General features: G+C 49.1%; 3 protein-coding genes across 3 annotated transcripts; 1 reads left to right on the top strand and 2 right to left on the bottom strand.

The window, feature by feature from the left end:
• Nucleotides 1-795: 795 nt before the first annotated feature.
• On the bottom strand, nucleotides 796-1737 carry AOL_s00083g436 (uncharacterized protein; the record flags this gene model as incomplete). Its single annotated transcript, XM_011125615.1, has 1 exon — nucleotides 796-1737. One exon carries the CDS (start codon nucleotides 1735-1737, stop codon nucleotides 796-798), a length of 942 nt encoding a protein of 313 aa, XP_011123917.1.
• Nucleotides 1738-2627: 890 nt separating this feature from the next.
• On the bottom strand, nucleotides 2628-6764 carry AOL_s00083g435 (uncharacterized protein; the record flags this gene model as incomplete). Its single annotated transcript, XM_011125614.1, has 2 exons — nucleotides 2628-6425; nucleotides 6546-6764. 2 exons carry the CDS (start codon nucleotides 6762-6764, stop codon nucleotides 2628-2630), a joined length of 4017 nt encoding a protein of 1338 aa, XP_011123916.1.
• Nucleotides 6765-8649: 1885 nt separating this feature from the next.
• On the top strand, nucleotides 8650-14084 carry AOL_s00083g434 (uncharacterized protein; the record flags this gene model as incomplete). The annotated part of the gene is made up of 5 exons (XM_011125613.1): nucleotides 8650-10653; nucleotides 10703-12193; nucleotides 12256-12716; nucleotides 12859-12994; nucleotides 13122-14084. The coding sequence occupies 5 exons, from the start codon at nucleotides 8650-8652 to the stop codon at nucleotides 14082-14084; spliced, it is 5055 nt and encodes a 1684-aa protein (XP_011123915.1).
• Between the last annotated feature and the right edge of the window lie 529 nt (nucleotides 14085-14613).

Raw genomic sequence — 14613 nt, 5'->3', positions numbered from 1 at the left:
TATGGATCCATGGGGCAGCTTCACGAGGTGATTGGTGGGGCGGTACTACAACATAATAAAATCACGGTTCTATTTGCTATAGCGATTAATTCTAATTTGGTAGTGAAGCAGTGTTCGACGGATGTTATTTTACTTCATCTTTAATTCCCTAGCGAACAAGTATGAGAGGATCTATCTAGCTGCAGTTTAGTTATTTACAGAACCGAGTACCTAAGTACCTCCATACCGTATAAGTTAGCTTATCGTTTAGAAAGAGGGCTACAGTAAGTATGTGAATATAAGTTAACCTCATGGCTAGAATATAGGTGTTGTTGAAAAGATATTAATAGCATTGACTGTTATATAATTATCTCTATAGATCTAAGGTTACGTATACCCTCCTTTGGCACTGCAGCTGGTGACAAGACATCTGTAGAGTGTTTCCTTGTATATATATTGCCACCTGGAGCCTTGTAAGTTGCTGGTTTCTTATCTCTTTTGTGAGAGTGGAGTGCTATGTAGCGTCAAGGCTTAGGGAGTGAAAAGAAATATGGAAACGTGGTGGTTTTTCTTTTTAGATACTCGGGACTCAAGAACTCATTTTAGAGCCCCGGTTGAGGTTACCGCATGATCGGTCCTGCGAATGATCTAAATTTCGTTGAGGTACATGAATCAAGAGCGATCCTATCAAAAGCCTGAGGATCTGAAGTTACTGCTGTTCTCGCTTCAATCGCAAAGTCCAGAATAAATATCATTCGACGATTCCAAAGTCTCGCTAAATACAAACAATTCCACAATATATTACACGCCCCGCGTCTATTTCTCAATCATAAGAACATACTCCCTACTACTATGCCCAAAGCCAATAATGTCCTTCTCCTTCAACTCAAAGTACCTCTTCTCAGGCACAGTCTCCCCATTAACTGTCGTCCCATTCGCACTTCCCAAATCGATAACATAAGGTTTAACGCCGCCTTCCCTCTCTCCATACTCGTTAACCTTAGTTACAAACCTAAACTGAATGACGGCATGTTGTTTCGAAGCACTAGGGTGATCGATGGGGACGTCCGCCACCAATCTATCACGTCCGAATAGCCATGCAGTACGGGTTGATAAAGTTATTGTTTCTAGAATTTCCGAGGATTTGAAAACATAGAGACGGTAGGTTATTGACGAAGGGGGAAGGCGGGATTCGGGGGGTTCGACGTATTTTAGGACTACGCCGTTGAAAGTATTTGTTTCGGAGACTAAGTGGGTTGTGCGGTTGAAGTTTGGGGCTTCTTTGGGGGGTGCTTCTTCTTCTGGTTCTTGGGAGGGGTTTTTGGATTGCTGTTTTCGTTTGCCGTCGCCGCCGTCGCCGCCGTCGTCGTCGCGATGTCGGTCTTTTCGATCTCGAGTTCTATCGCGGCTTCGGTTTCTTTCCTTATCCCTACCCCCGCGGTCTCTGTCTCTTTCTCTATCCCGGTCCCGGTCCCTTCTTGAACTACCACCATCATCCCGTCTCCGCCTCTCCCTATCCTTATCACCGTCCTTCTCCCTACCCTGACCAACTACCCTCCTCCTCTCCTTATCCTCCCGGTCACGATAATTCCTATCCCTATCCTTATCCTCATCCTCCCATCTACTGCCTTTCCTCCTCCCATCCCTATCCCTATCTCGCCTATCGTCCCGTGTGTTACTGCCACCTTCCCTCCCGCTGTTATCGCGTGGAGACCGCGAGCGCGCTCGTGTAGGCGATGTGGAGTCCCAGCGACCCATCTGTGATGTGTTTATTGTAAATGCGATGGTATTATTCGAAATTCCGTGTCGCGTGTGGTATTGCTGTGTAGGTATATGAAGCGTAGAGGCGTACGGTAGGAATGTGTTGGAATATTTAATGGCGGTGGTAGTGCTGGTCGTAGCTGGTAGTAGTTATCCCGATGGAAGGGGGGGGTGATATCGTGATTAGAATGGTTGTAATGACGTGAAATATCGAAATCCACAGGTTCGCAAGGGTCTTCAATCCTCGTGTAAATTGTCTTGGCACTGCTCCCGTTTCGGGTTCTAGCCATTTGTTGGATTTTAAGGTACGAAAAACACATTTGTATTCTTTTAGAACTCTGGAGATATCGATAAATACCTAGAAATAATAAAATAAAAATGAATATAAGAAAGCCCGACATGCTTGATGATATAAAGCCCTTCACTCCTTTCCCTTCCGTTTTTGTCAAATTTTGGCTATAAAGAATGTCATCTTCATGCTCCCACAGTGAGTTAACTCCCCTTCGAAACGCTAAAATGAAATAAAACACAGGTGGACAACTAACGTCAAGAACCCAAGAGAGTGTGAGAGAGAGACCAATTCATCGCAGAAACACCATGATAGAGAAGTACTTAATAGAACACGGAAAGAAGTGATAGTCAACAGTAGTGTTGCCCAGAATTACATGTATCCAAAACGAAAATCAAAATCGAGTCCCAAATATTTAGACAACAGGTAGTGGAGGCTACCTTCAACAAACCCACGCTGACTGCAAGCTTCTATTTCTAGGGTTGCTTCCAGGACTAGGGTTGATAAGACAGTTCATAGATTGACAAGTATGTCTTGCAGTGGCGTCCTTCTCCCTCTCCGCTACTATCCTTTTCGTTGTCACGGCCGTCACTATTTCTTACGAAGCAGTAAATGATTGCCATATTCCTCTTTCTTCTTCAACCATCTCGACAGCGGTTTCAACTACTCCGCCGCTGAGCTCAGAAAAGACTCTAAGCCTATCGGTACCCAATTCTGTGTACCCTAACTCGATCAATGACTGAACACATTTCTCAACAGGATCCTCATTGAAAGGGACGGCCCTGGTGTTGTCATCTGTTGCGACGGTCCAACCTGTCGCAAACTGATTGTTAGCCGCATTGATTCGTTGCTGCTCTTCGAGCTCTTCGCTGCTGCGTCGGACGGTCTCCTCGACTTCGTCAATCAGGCGCATGCGTTCACGCTCGCGGGCTAAAGCATCGTCAATAGCAGTTTGGCTGGTTTGTTCCACCAGCTGTGGGGGACGTGGTGGGGGTGCTGGGTTTTCCTCTGGGAAACCGCCGGGCATGGTTGTAAAGCTAGTTAGCCTGCTATTTCTTCCGGAAGGTTTGAGAACAGTTTGGGCGCGACGTGGCAACAATGGCTCGGCGAATCTGACGGTCGATGTTGAAGACTGTCGGCTGCGAGTGCTCGCGTTGCTCATGGATGTGGCACGGTGAAGGTTCCCTGGGAGTGGAGGGAAATCATAATTGGTACGTGGGGTGAAGCTTGTGTCAACTTGGGAAAGGAAGGGGTTGCGAGAGTTGTGACGCGGTTGAACTGGTGTGACATCGGATGTATCCACCAACGGGGCAGCTGGGGCGGACGGGAAGGGCCAAGCACCGGGAAGACTGGTAGTTGGGGCAGCTGATGAAGATGGGCCGGCAAACGGGTTAGGAGATTTATCATTAGCCTTGATTGGGGGCAATGCAGCTGACAAAGTCGAGAGATCGTCAAACGGGCTAGTGGTGGGGGGTTGTGGCTTTGGTTGTGATTGTGGGGTCGGGGTAGAGGAAGTCGATGGCAAGGACCACTCCCTCTGAAGCTCAGACAGAGATGGGAATCTCTTCATTGCCTCGGACCTTTCTCTATCCGCTGGATCAGCAGCACGCCGCTGCTGCCAGGGTGACAACCATGGCTGGTTCTTCCCAAATGAATCTGTCGTTGTGCGAGACCTCCTCAGCCCTGGATAGTGGAACTGGGGTACGGTCTCTTGAGGTTCTGGGATTGGGGACCTTCCGGCCGATGAGACACTCGATGCAAGGTCAACAAGAACTACTCGTTCGTGGGCGGAGGCTGGAACTTCTGGAGCTTCATTGGAATCCTGGAACTCATCTTCGCTTTCACTCTCTCCAACAGCAGATGTTGTGCCCAGGGGAATGTAGCTACTATGCCTTCTATCAAGATCATCTGGAGTAGATCTTAAACCGGTGCCGAAACCCGGAACTACAGTCGAGATAGGTGGAAGCGAGTTCCCAACCTCCGGAGCCGGAGATGGTGGTCCGGTGGGCAAGGATGGCAATGGTGGGAAAAACTGAGGCGGGGGTGGCGGGAACTCATGAGGGAAACCGTAGAAGGGTTTTGGCGGCGCAACCGGTTTGAAGTCCTTGGGAACAGCAAAGGCGCCGCTATAATTTGTCGGTCGAGTGTTTACCCATGGGTTCTCGAACGGAGAAGCAGTCGCCTTTGGAGGGGACCTTCGGCGTGGCCTCCTCCATGGTTTATCACCAACAGAGCCGTCACTGGTGTGCCCGTTTTCCTGAGAACGACGACGACGGTACATGGACCTGTCGACACTTTTACCATTGATTCGGGAGCGGAACACGCCCTTTCGGGTCTTGTAATCGCGCTCGGAGTCGGATGAAGAACCATCTGAGCTTTGAATCTCTACAAAGCAAGGTCCAGCCTGGATATCAAGTCCCGCCATTGCTTCCTGTAACCCGGAAATCGGAGCAGCACGTTCTCCCCCCCTTGCCGAATTTTGCTCGTTGTTTCTGCCAAATCCAGACCATGCCCCGCTTGAGCAGGTCGTAGGTAGTTGCCAGCTGGGGCTATGGCTGGGAGGATGTGCGTGGGGATGGTGGAAGTGTAGATCAATGGGGTGGTATGGAATTGGGAGAGGTGGAGGAGGTGGAGGGCTGTAATGATGATGGGGTGGAGGGGGTGGAGAAGGGAAACAGCCACCGTGGTGGAACATTGGGGGGATACCGTGGTGAGGTGGAGGAGGCATGTGCTTACCAGGAATTGGAGGCGGTGGAAATGGTCCGGGAGGTCCTGGAGGGGGAGGTAGATGGAATCCCGGGACATTAGGCGGCGGTGGAGAGGACATATAGCCGTGAGGGGGAAGTGGCGGAGGCATGTCGCCTCCGGAGTGAGGCGGTGGAGGAGGAAGAGCTGGCATCTGGAATCCAGGAGGGTTCGAGAGGAAAGGGAGGGAGTGTGGGGATACAGGGAACGATCCAGGAACGGATTGCTCCGAAATAGACTCTGGTTGGGTTGTTACTTTGGCATCCGCTGGGCCCCTGCTTCCAGTGTCCTCGACGACCTCAGGCGCATCCTCCGGGCGAGAAGTGGACTGTGTAGGACGAGGAGGAGGAGGGGGCGGCGGGGTAGGAGCTTGGGGACGACTCAAGTTACGAACAAGCCCACCAGCGAAGCCAGACACGATACCTGCACTGTCGCTAAATACTTTTCCGACTTCCCGCGTGGCTCCAATGGCTCCCTTGCCGATTGCTGATCCTCTCCTACCGACTTCTTGTGTCACGATACCTGCACCGTCACTAAATACTTTCCCGACTTCTCGCGTGGCTCCAATGGCTCCCTTGCCGATTGCTGATCCTCTCCTGCCGACTTCCTGTGTCACGATCTGCGTGGCCTTTTTGATTTCTTCGGCTGCGCGCCTAGCCTCCGCGCCGGCGTCAGATCCAACGTCCCTGAGTTCTTCTCTGATACGGCCGGCATTTTGAACAGCAACGTGGCCTACTGTTTCAGCAAAGGTTCTGAGAACAGCAGCTGGATGCTGCGGATTGGCCTGGGGATTGCTTGCCGACGTAACTGCTTCAGCGGCAAGAATGTGAAGCTGATCGGTAAAGTTCTTGAGCAATTGCTGAACGGCAATATTAAAGGCATCTAAAGTTTCCGCAGGCGATGGCCGTCCATCAGCGGTGGGAGTTTGTGGGAATGCTCTAGCCGCTTGGGTGGTGGCTTCCTGGGCGACCCTCTGGATTCCTTGGATGACAGATGTGAAGACGTCGGAGATGAGTTCGACTACAGGAGTTTTGGGGAAATCTTCTACGGGTGGTTGGGAGGAGGAGGTGGTTGTGGTGGTGGATGCCTCTGCTGGAGTGGGAGTGGTAGTGTTCAAATCAAGAGATGGGATAGGTCTCGGGCTGATCGGCTTGGGTGACAGAGAGCGTGGGGAACCACCTGCTTGACTAACGACCTCGTCGTAGATGCGATTGACCTCGGCCTCGAAGGAAGCGATGAATGGAGCTTCGGCGAATTCTAAGGGAATACGGGGTGGAGGCTCTGGGACGCTAATGTTAAGAACGGGTTTTGAGGATTCTGCGACGGTCTCCTTTGGTGGAACTATCGGAGTAGTGGTCTTTGGAGGGGCCGAGTAAAGGTCTTCTTCGGATTCTTCGGAAATAGATGTGGAACGGAGAACAGGATACTCTACAACAGTAACGGCTGGAGCTGGAGCAGCAAGAAGAGGAGGAGGAGGAGACTGCTGTCGTTCAGGTTGCTTTGGAGGTTCTGGAAGAGATCTTTGATGAATGTCCTGCCAATATCGGAGCCCGGGTAGGCCACCCTCGACGTTGAAGATGATTGGCGGTGGCGGCGGTGGAAATGACATGACCTCAAGCCATCTTGATCGTAATTCAGTTCCGGAACCGACCTATTTGACAAGACATATGTTAGTACACGTTTTAACGCCATTTCTTTCTTTCTTTCTGTTTTCCCCCTTGTCTTTTTCCTTTTTTATGAGGTTGAATAATTGGATTGTGATAGGACATACCCGGATGACATCTTCATCATCTTCGTCAATGTAGCACAACACGGTCTCCGGATGCAGCTGAATTAGCTCATCGTATTCTGAACTAGAAATGGTGACGGAACCAGCCTCATGGGAAGGATTCGACGAAGGAAGGCCTCTGATCTGGAAGGTACTGGTGGTTGGACTCCTGGGACGAGGTGGCGACCGGGGCCGGGATGGCGATGAGGGTCTAGATGACATGGTTGTGGTGGTTGCAGTGATTTCGAGACTGATGGGACTCGCTCGCCCCAGAACGAGGCAAGTCGGTTAGATAATGAAAGAAGATAAAAAAAAAACGATGCGAGGATTTGACAGAACCGGAAAAGAAAGAAAAATAAGAAGGAAAAAAACGAGGCGGATGAGAGGTTCAAGTCAGCAGAACGAAGATTGCGGTAGAAGGAGGTATAGGTATGGGGAGTAGATGTTGATGAATGTATGTATGATGGGGGATCGATGGAGTGTGGAGAATGGGAGAAGGAGGATTGAGTTAAGACGCGGGGCACGACAGCTTATATATTAAATAACCATCACAGACTAGCCAGCTACGTGTAAAACATGTCAACCAGATCTGACTGTCGAACAAGAAGAGGAAAAAAAACATACAAAAGCGCATACACTGCAGAATTAACCGTGTAAAATATGTATGTGCAGGATGTAAGTGGATGTATGCGAGGTGGCGTGCAGATGAACGTTAACTTACGCAAAGCTATAATTATCAAGAGCCTCTAGTCAACGTATCAGCACAGTCTGACTGCGAATAGTTAAAAGAATGAATGTGAAGAGTAAAGCAAAGAAAAGAAGAAGAAGAGAGGGATATAAATTTGAGGAAGCTGGAGATATAAATCAGGCAATCCAGGTTATTACGAATCCCACCGTCGTCAGCCTCTTATAAAAGTTTCAGATCTGATGTTCTGGCCGGAATGGTTACGGCCGCGCGTACGTTTCTTATAACGACACTCGCAGGTACTTACGACCGCCACCCATATATTACATGCTAAGGAAGTACTGCCTACTGCGCCATGCCCAGTTAAATATTTACATGTTGAATCTTTTGATTATATCAAGCAGCTATGAAGTATCCATTGTGATCTTAATTACATATAGTCTAGTTGCATATCGAGGGTAGTAGCATAGTATATTAATTAAATGCGACAGACCACACTAACTAATCCGACTATCGATCTAAGAAGCAACAGAAGTACCTGGCTAGCTAAGTAGGTAGCTAACTATATAAATCTAGCTATACGATATATACTGTACTAACTAACGACGTTAAACTGGTTTGAACGAATTACAGCGGATAGAACCGTGCAGAGCATGGCATGAGCCATATCATAGCGCATAACATGGCATGGCACAGTTCAACTATATCATATCATACATTAGTTAGCAATATGCGCAATTGAAAGGCTGGATACGCACATTGTAAGCGGGTTTTGGTTCTTACCTCTGACTTAGTCTGAAAGGGGACCGACAGAGGGCGCCAGGTGGCCCTACTCTAATATACTATACGATACAATACGATACGATAACATGCATGCTCCTACTCTAGCTACTAACTAAGTACTTAAGTATATATAAACCATGCATATCTCATATGAGGAACTTTCGCTTATTTTAGGTATAATAAAATAATATTCTTTCATTCTTCCATCATTTTAATTCTTGTCTGTCTATCGATATAAATCCTCCTTAGGTAATCAGCCTGTCTGGGGAGTGTTGCTAGGATCGATTTGGCGCTGTCTGAGTGGTGCAGTGGGTCTCTGGTGGTCTCTGGGGGTTTTGAGGTTTTGAGGTCTGAGGTCCAGGTGTGCACGGCAACCAGCCACAAAACAAACGGGGCAGAGACCAGACAGAGACGGAGCTATACACCCACTTATTACTCCCTGACCTGATTTGACCTGAATTTGACCTGGCCTGACGACAGGACTGACCTGTGACCGACCTCCTCGCCAACAACATCAACACCGTCTATAATAATATTATCATCATCATCGCATCACCACTTGCTCACTTGATTACTCGGCCTCGACTCGATACACGCTTATATCAACAATCATCCTTGATGACGACCTGACCCAAGGAAATGGCGAGCACAATTAGCGACGACGACGGGGACCTGTCGCCCATATCCCCCGTCCTGTCTCCCGTCTACCCGTCCTCTCCTCCTCTCCGTAAATCCCATCCGTCGCAACCTCAACCTCAACCCCAATCTCAATCTCAGTCTCGCCTTCAACAGACCCAATCATCCCAACGTCCCTCCTCTTCATCTTCATACCCTTCGAAGGTCTCCAAGCCAACAATCACAATCGAAGGCTCCGACGGCGACGACCAATTGAGCGCCCTCTCCTCCAATGACGACCTCAACGACGACGATCCTTTCTCCGATGATGAAATTCCTGGAAACCACTCCAACCTCTCCCTCCCCATCGACCAGCAGAAGGAACTTGCCCAGGTCGAAAGCTCCTTCAGGGGTAGCACTCCTGATCCATTTCTCCAGCCTAACAACGGCGACGGGGATGACGCCGATTTGTCCATAGTGGGCGGTATCCGCCCCACTGATCCAAAGCCCAAACCGAGGCTTAATACCACGACTACGACAACGAACCGACCTCCCTCAGCTAGTTCCACTTCCAGTCAGAGACAGAAGAGCCAACAGCAGAGCCAACAGCAGAGCCAACAGCAGAGCCAACAGCAGAGCCAACAGCAGAGTCAACGGCGGCAGCGCAGCAGTAGTAAGGTCTCAGATATGCCTCCACCAGCTGCTGCCCCTGCCCCTGCCCCTGCCCCTGCTCGACCTTCATCATCATCATATAAATCCAAAGATGATGACTATAGTAAACCCTCCTCGAAACCGAAGCAAAGTAGATCATCCATCGCATCTTCCACAAAATCAACAAAAAAGGCCCTCTCGGTAGCTTCTTCGGACACACCTGAACTTCCCAGAAACAACAACGATGATTCCTTCTCAAACAGATCCGTCCCTGCGTCCGACACTCTCGAGTCCTTCTCCAGCCCTAGTACGATGGCAAAAGCCAGAGCGATTAGCAGCCAGTACACTCCCAAACCGGCGAGGAAATCCGGCTTAAGGAACGAAATCTCATCCGAAAATCGAGAACCCGCCAGAAGGCCCCGCCTTAGGACCCAGCGGAGCCGTAGTAGTATCAGCTCCATCGGTAGCGAACGACTCTCGGACGTGGAAGATCACGACATCAAACCACCAAAGCGAGGGGATCGTGAACGGGAACGGGAAAGAGAGCGTGAGAGGGAGAGAGACAGAGAGCCTGACTTCGACTTCGGATTTGACGAAACTCGCAGCAGTAGGTCCACACGTCTCTCTAGCGAACGCTCCATGCGCCGCAATCCTTCGACCACTAGCGTCGCCAGCTCTGTCAACATGAATGCCGCCGTGGAAAAGGTCCTTGAAGACTTGGATGAAGAAGGCCGTTCCGACTCTGGTGAAGACGACTCTGCTCACGATTCCGCCCCGGAAACCCCTCGTGCCCGTCCAAACTCCGAACCGATACCCCCAGAAACTCAGCTGAAAGCTCAAATCCGCAACATCAAAGTCCCCGATACCATCGCACGCGATTTCCGTAAACGTGAAGCCTCGAACGATTCGTTTTCGCCTTCTAAAAAGCCCGGTGGTGGCCGTGGCATGACCCTCAAAGAGCAGAGTGGCACAATCGACAAGTTGCAAAAGGAGAACTGGGATCTAAGAATAAAAGTATTTCATCTCAATAATCGCCTTGATAAAACTTCGGAGGAAAGTGTCAAGACTCTGCAGAATGAAAATGGGATACTAGCTGTCGAGAATACACAATTAAAGAGCCACGTAAAGACTTTGAAAAAGCGTATCAAACAGCTAGAGAAGTCGGGGGATGCGAGCAGCACTCGTAACGGTAGTGACGATGCAGACGAGAAGGCTGATATCACGAATTTGGAAACTGAGGTTATATACTGGAAAGAGCAGACGGAGAGGGTTGAAGTAGAAGTAGAGGAGCTACGGAACAAGATGAAGGACAAGGAAAGCCAGTGTGAGCGACTGAGCACCATCGTTCGCGGAATGGCCGGTGGAGGAGAGGAAGTAGTATGTATAATTTTCTTTCAGTATAATGGTCTTGGGCTGATTTAGCTAGGATACACTCCGAGATTTCCTTGAAAGTGAAAGCGCTCGCCGAAAACAGGCCGAGGAAGACAATTCCAATCTACGACGTGAGATATGGGACCTCAAGGCTGCAGCTCAAACCGGTGCTAGTGACCCGGCTCCACGATCACGCGGTGCCACGTCCATAACTTCGGAAAACACACTGGTCTCGCAGCTACGTATGGAGAATGAGGATTTACGGCGAGAAGTCAGTGCTCAATTATCGATGCTTACGTCTCGCAACAGAGAGAAGGAACGACTCTACCAAGAGATCGAGGAGCTCAAACTCGGCCTACCGCGAGAGAACACTCAAATTGTTCAAGTCGAAAATTACGACCGTGCGATGAGCCGTGTCAGTAGCAACCCGCAGCAGAACCAGATGGGGGATGCCGAACGTGAAGACTACGAGAATGCCAATGGTGCACTACGCGATAAGATCTCTGAGCACAAGCTTAAGATTCAGGATTTAGAGGTCGAGTTGGAAACCAAGCTCCGCGAGTTCGACAAGGTTATTATCCAGCGGCAGGAGTTTGGTGACCTCGCTGCGGAGTATGAAGACGAGTTGGAGGTTCTCAATGCCGACTTGCAGGTTGTCCTAGCCGAACGGAACGAACAGGCCCGCCTCCGCGAAGAACTCGAACAGGACTTTGATAATCTCAAAGAAGAAGCCGAAGAAGAGATTCAGCGCTTAGAAGAGGAGATTGATATCCGCGCCAACGAAATGGAGAAGCTTGAGGAAGACCTCCGTAACAAGGACGAAAACTTTGGAGCGCTCCAGGAGGAGATGCGGAATTTGAGTACTGTCGTTGTGCGGATGGAGGATGCGCAGGCTGCCGGACAAACTAGGATTGTAGAGCTTGAATCGGAGTTAACAAAGAGCCAGAGGATTATCAATGATAATGAGGTAGAGATGACTTCGCTGGAGAAACAAATTCATGATTTGACAACGAAAAACGAGAGGTTAAGTGTGCAACAAGAGAGTGCTCAAGGCGAAATTGCGTTCCTAAGGGAAGAACAGGACAGCGATAAAATTAAGATTGGGCAGCTGGAGAGTGCCATGAAGTCGCTAGAGGAGACTTTGAAGGATGAGAAAGAGCGTTCGAGAAGCCTGAGTGATCGACTTTTAGAGGAAAGAAAGCTGATGGACGAAACGAGGAACTTGAATAAAGCTGAGATGGAGAAGTTGGTCAGCGATAAGAATCAAGAGATCCTTAACATGAAGGAAGCCGCCAGGCAGCTTAAGAAGAGCCTGGCTCGTCGCGAAGCTGAAGTTAGGGATTGGAAAGAGAAGCTTAGTCAACTAGAAGACTCTATTCGAGAAGCAGTTGGTGATCTCGCTGCTAACAAAGTTGACGTCCTTAAGGCCGTTGTTGCTCTACACCAAGAACTTGAGAAGCGGATGGAAGAAATTGGGCGGATTAAAGCCGATCTTGCAGACAAAGACCGAACTCTCAAGGATCGCGAAGCTCTCATGGAGAATACGGTACGTCCTATTCACATCACAAGTTTTAGGGCCGTAGATATTTACGCGACGTCATTCTATAGGCCCTTGAAGTCCGTAGACTCATGGATCTCCTTGAGAAAGAACGGCAAGGTCGTAAATCCGATAAGGCTGTCGCCGACGACCTCCAAGCCAACCATGAGAAGTCCCGACGGCTCGTCGACCAGCACCGGACGCAGCTTGCAGACCTGGAGAAATCTCGCACCAAGGACTCGCGTGCCCTGTCGCAGCTTGAATTGCAGTACAAGGAACAGCTCGCCGAAAGGAACTCACTTCTTGTCCAGTTATGGATACGCCTTTCCGCTATCTGTGGAGCCGAGTGGGCTGACAGAAATAAGTTGGTGGGCAAGGGAGGTGCTGTTTTATCTGCTGATGCTAGTGTCAACACTCATATTTCCGGATTCTCAAAGTCGATTCTTGCGGCTGCGAAGAATTTGGAGACCGTATTAACGGGATTCAAAACTAGAATACGCAATATTGAACGGGATCTATGGAAGGAATATGCGTAAGTTTTCCTGCACGCTAGCTTTGGGCTAATGATTCGTCAATTTTGCGTCTTCGGCTGTGGTTTTGGGACATGATTCCCTTTCGGGCTATTGATGATGGGCCTTGACAAGGGTGAACGCTGACCAACATGAAACGTGCAGTGTTGTAGAAAATACGCTAGAAACTCGGACTCGCAGACTAGAACGGCTGGAAGCTATGGTTCGAGATGGAGTCGGCGAACAATCATCAATGCGGAATGAAATCACCAAGCTGAAAACTGAAAACCGGCTGCTGAAGGTATGCAATTCTGCCTGATTCAAGGGTTCTGGTTGGATGAACCTTTATTTTGCGAATATTTTTAGCGGCTGAAGATAGCGTTTTTTTATATGCTAACTACTCTACGTAATATTTTTTTTTTCCATAGGCGGAACTTAACGTGGTCCGATTACAGCCATCCAAGCTACCGGTACGAAGTGGTATTAGCACTGTTGCCTCGCGGGATAGTTTATCTGCGGCGGACAACTCTGTGGTACACCGGGGCTCGCCGGATCCACCCGGGGACACTAGTCTTGCCCTGAGCAATACAATAGCTTCGCTCGACGACGTTACAGACGAGAACGAGAGACGGTGGATACTACGACTCCGAGAGTTAGAGAAGCGACTTAAAGCCGAACGGGAGGCTCGACTACTCGACCGAACAGGGGCAAAAGCACGACTTGAAGAAGCAAGGAGTGAAAGAGAAGCCCTGAAGAAAGAGTTGGAACGAGAACGAACGATTTCTCGACTCGACAGACATGATGATGATCCAGACGATAGGACTACTAAGCGAATGTCGATGATTCCGAAACCGAAGGCTAGTGGAAGTGGGACAAAGAGTTCATCGAGGGATATGGGCGATGATTTAGGCGGGAATGGGCTATTAGCACCGCCGGATGACGAAGATGTACGTTCGTTGATCGTGCGCGTTGAACGTGAGCGTCGAGGGGAGCATAGAGCTAAGAGCCGCGATCGACATAAAAGCCGCGAAAGGCGAAGCAACAGGGATACGCCCGACGAGCTGTCGCCGTCGTCCTCGGGGCAGCATCGAGATCGAAGTCGAAACCGTGATGTGGGCGCGTCTAGGTCCGATTCTAGAGTTAGAGATCGCGGAGATAGAGAACGTTTAAAAGAGAGGAGCGTGAGTGAGCGGACGAGTTCAAATAGGAGTTCCATGAAGCGGCCTGGTGACACTACTTCGCAAAATAAGATGGTTACTATTATTTCGAGTATTGATGAGCTGAATGCTCGGATGGAGAGGGGGAAGAGTCCGGCGACGTCGAAAAAGGAGAACGCACTGTCGCCGCGGAAGTTTCTGGGAGGGTTTTTCGGGGGGAAGAAGGATGAGTAGCTGTTTTTCTCTTTCTCTTCTGATAATACAATCCCCTGTTTAAAGTGCTATTAGACTTTCTTCTGTGGCCTGGCCTTTTCCCCGACTTCCTTAATTTTAGGGATTCTTTTGAATTAATCCCCTCGATGGGTGGCGCGGGCACCTTTTTTTTTCTGTTCTTCTCTTATTGAAAGGCCTGGACAACTTTCTAAGTTTTTTCCCTTCCCTTCTATTCTCTTCTCTACTCTTCTTTTGTGCCCTCGTCGAAAGGGCATGATGATTATTTGCCTTCATGAATGAATATTGAAGACAGTTCTTCTCTCTTAGGTTTCCACTTTGCGGTTCTGGTTTTTTATATATATTTGATGCCAAATGCAAAAGATATCCACCTTCTGTTTGCTTTTATCATATTTTGTACACTTTTTTAATACTCCTTTGTTTTCTCCCTCTTTCTTTTCTTGTAATATCATCGATGGGGTAATATACCTTTTGCTAAATTTGGGGTGTATATATATATTCTGTGTATACATTCAGGAGATTCTACATTCTA

This window comes from Orbilia oligospora, assembly GCF_000225545.1.
Source record: "Orbilia oligospora ATCC 24927 unplaced genomic scaffold scaffold00083, whole genome shotgun sequence".
Taxonomy (NCBI): Eukaryota; Fungi; Ascomycota; class Orbiliomycetes; order Orbiliales; family Orbiliaceae; genus Orbilia; species Orbilia oligospora.
This window is presented reverse-complemented; position numbering and strand designations above follow the sequence as displayed.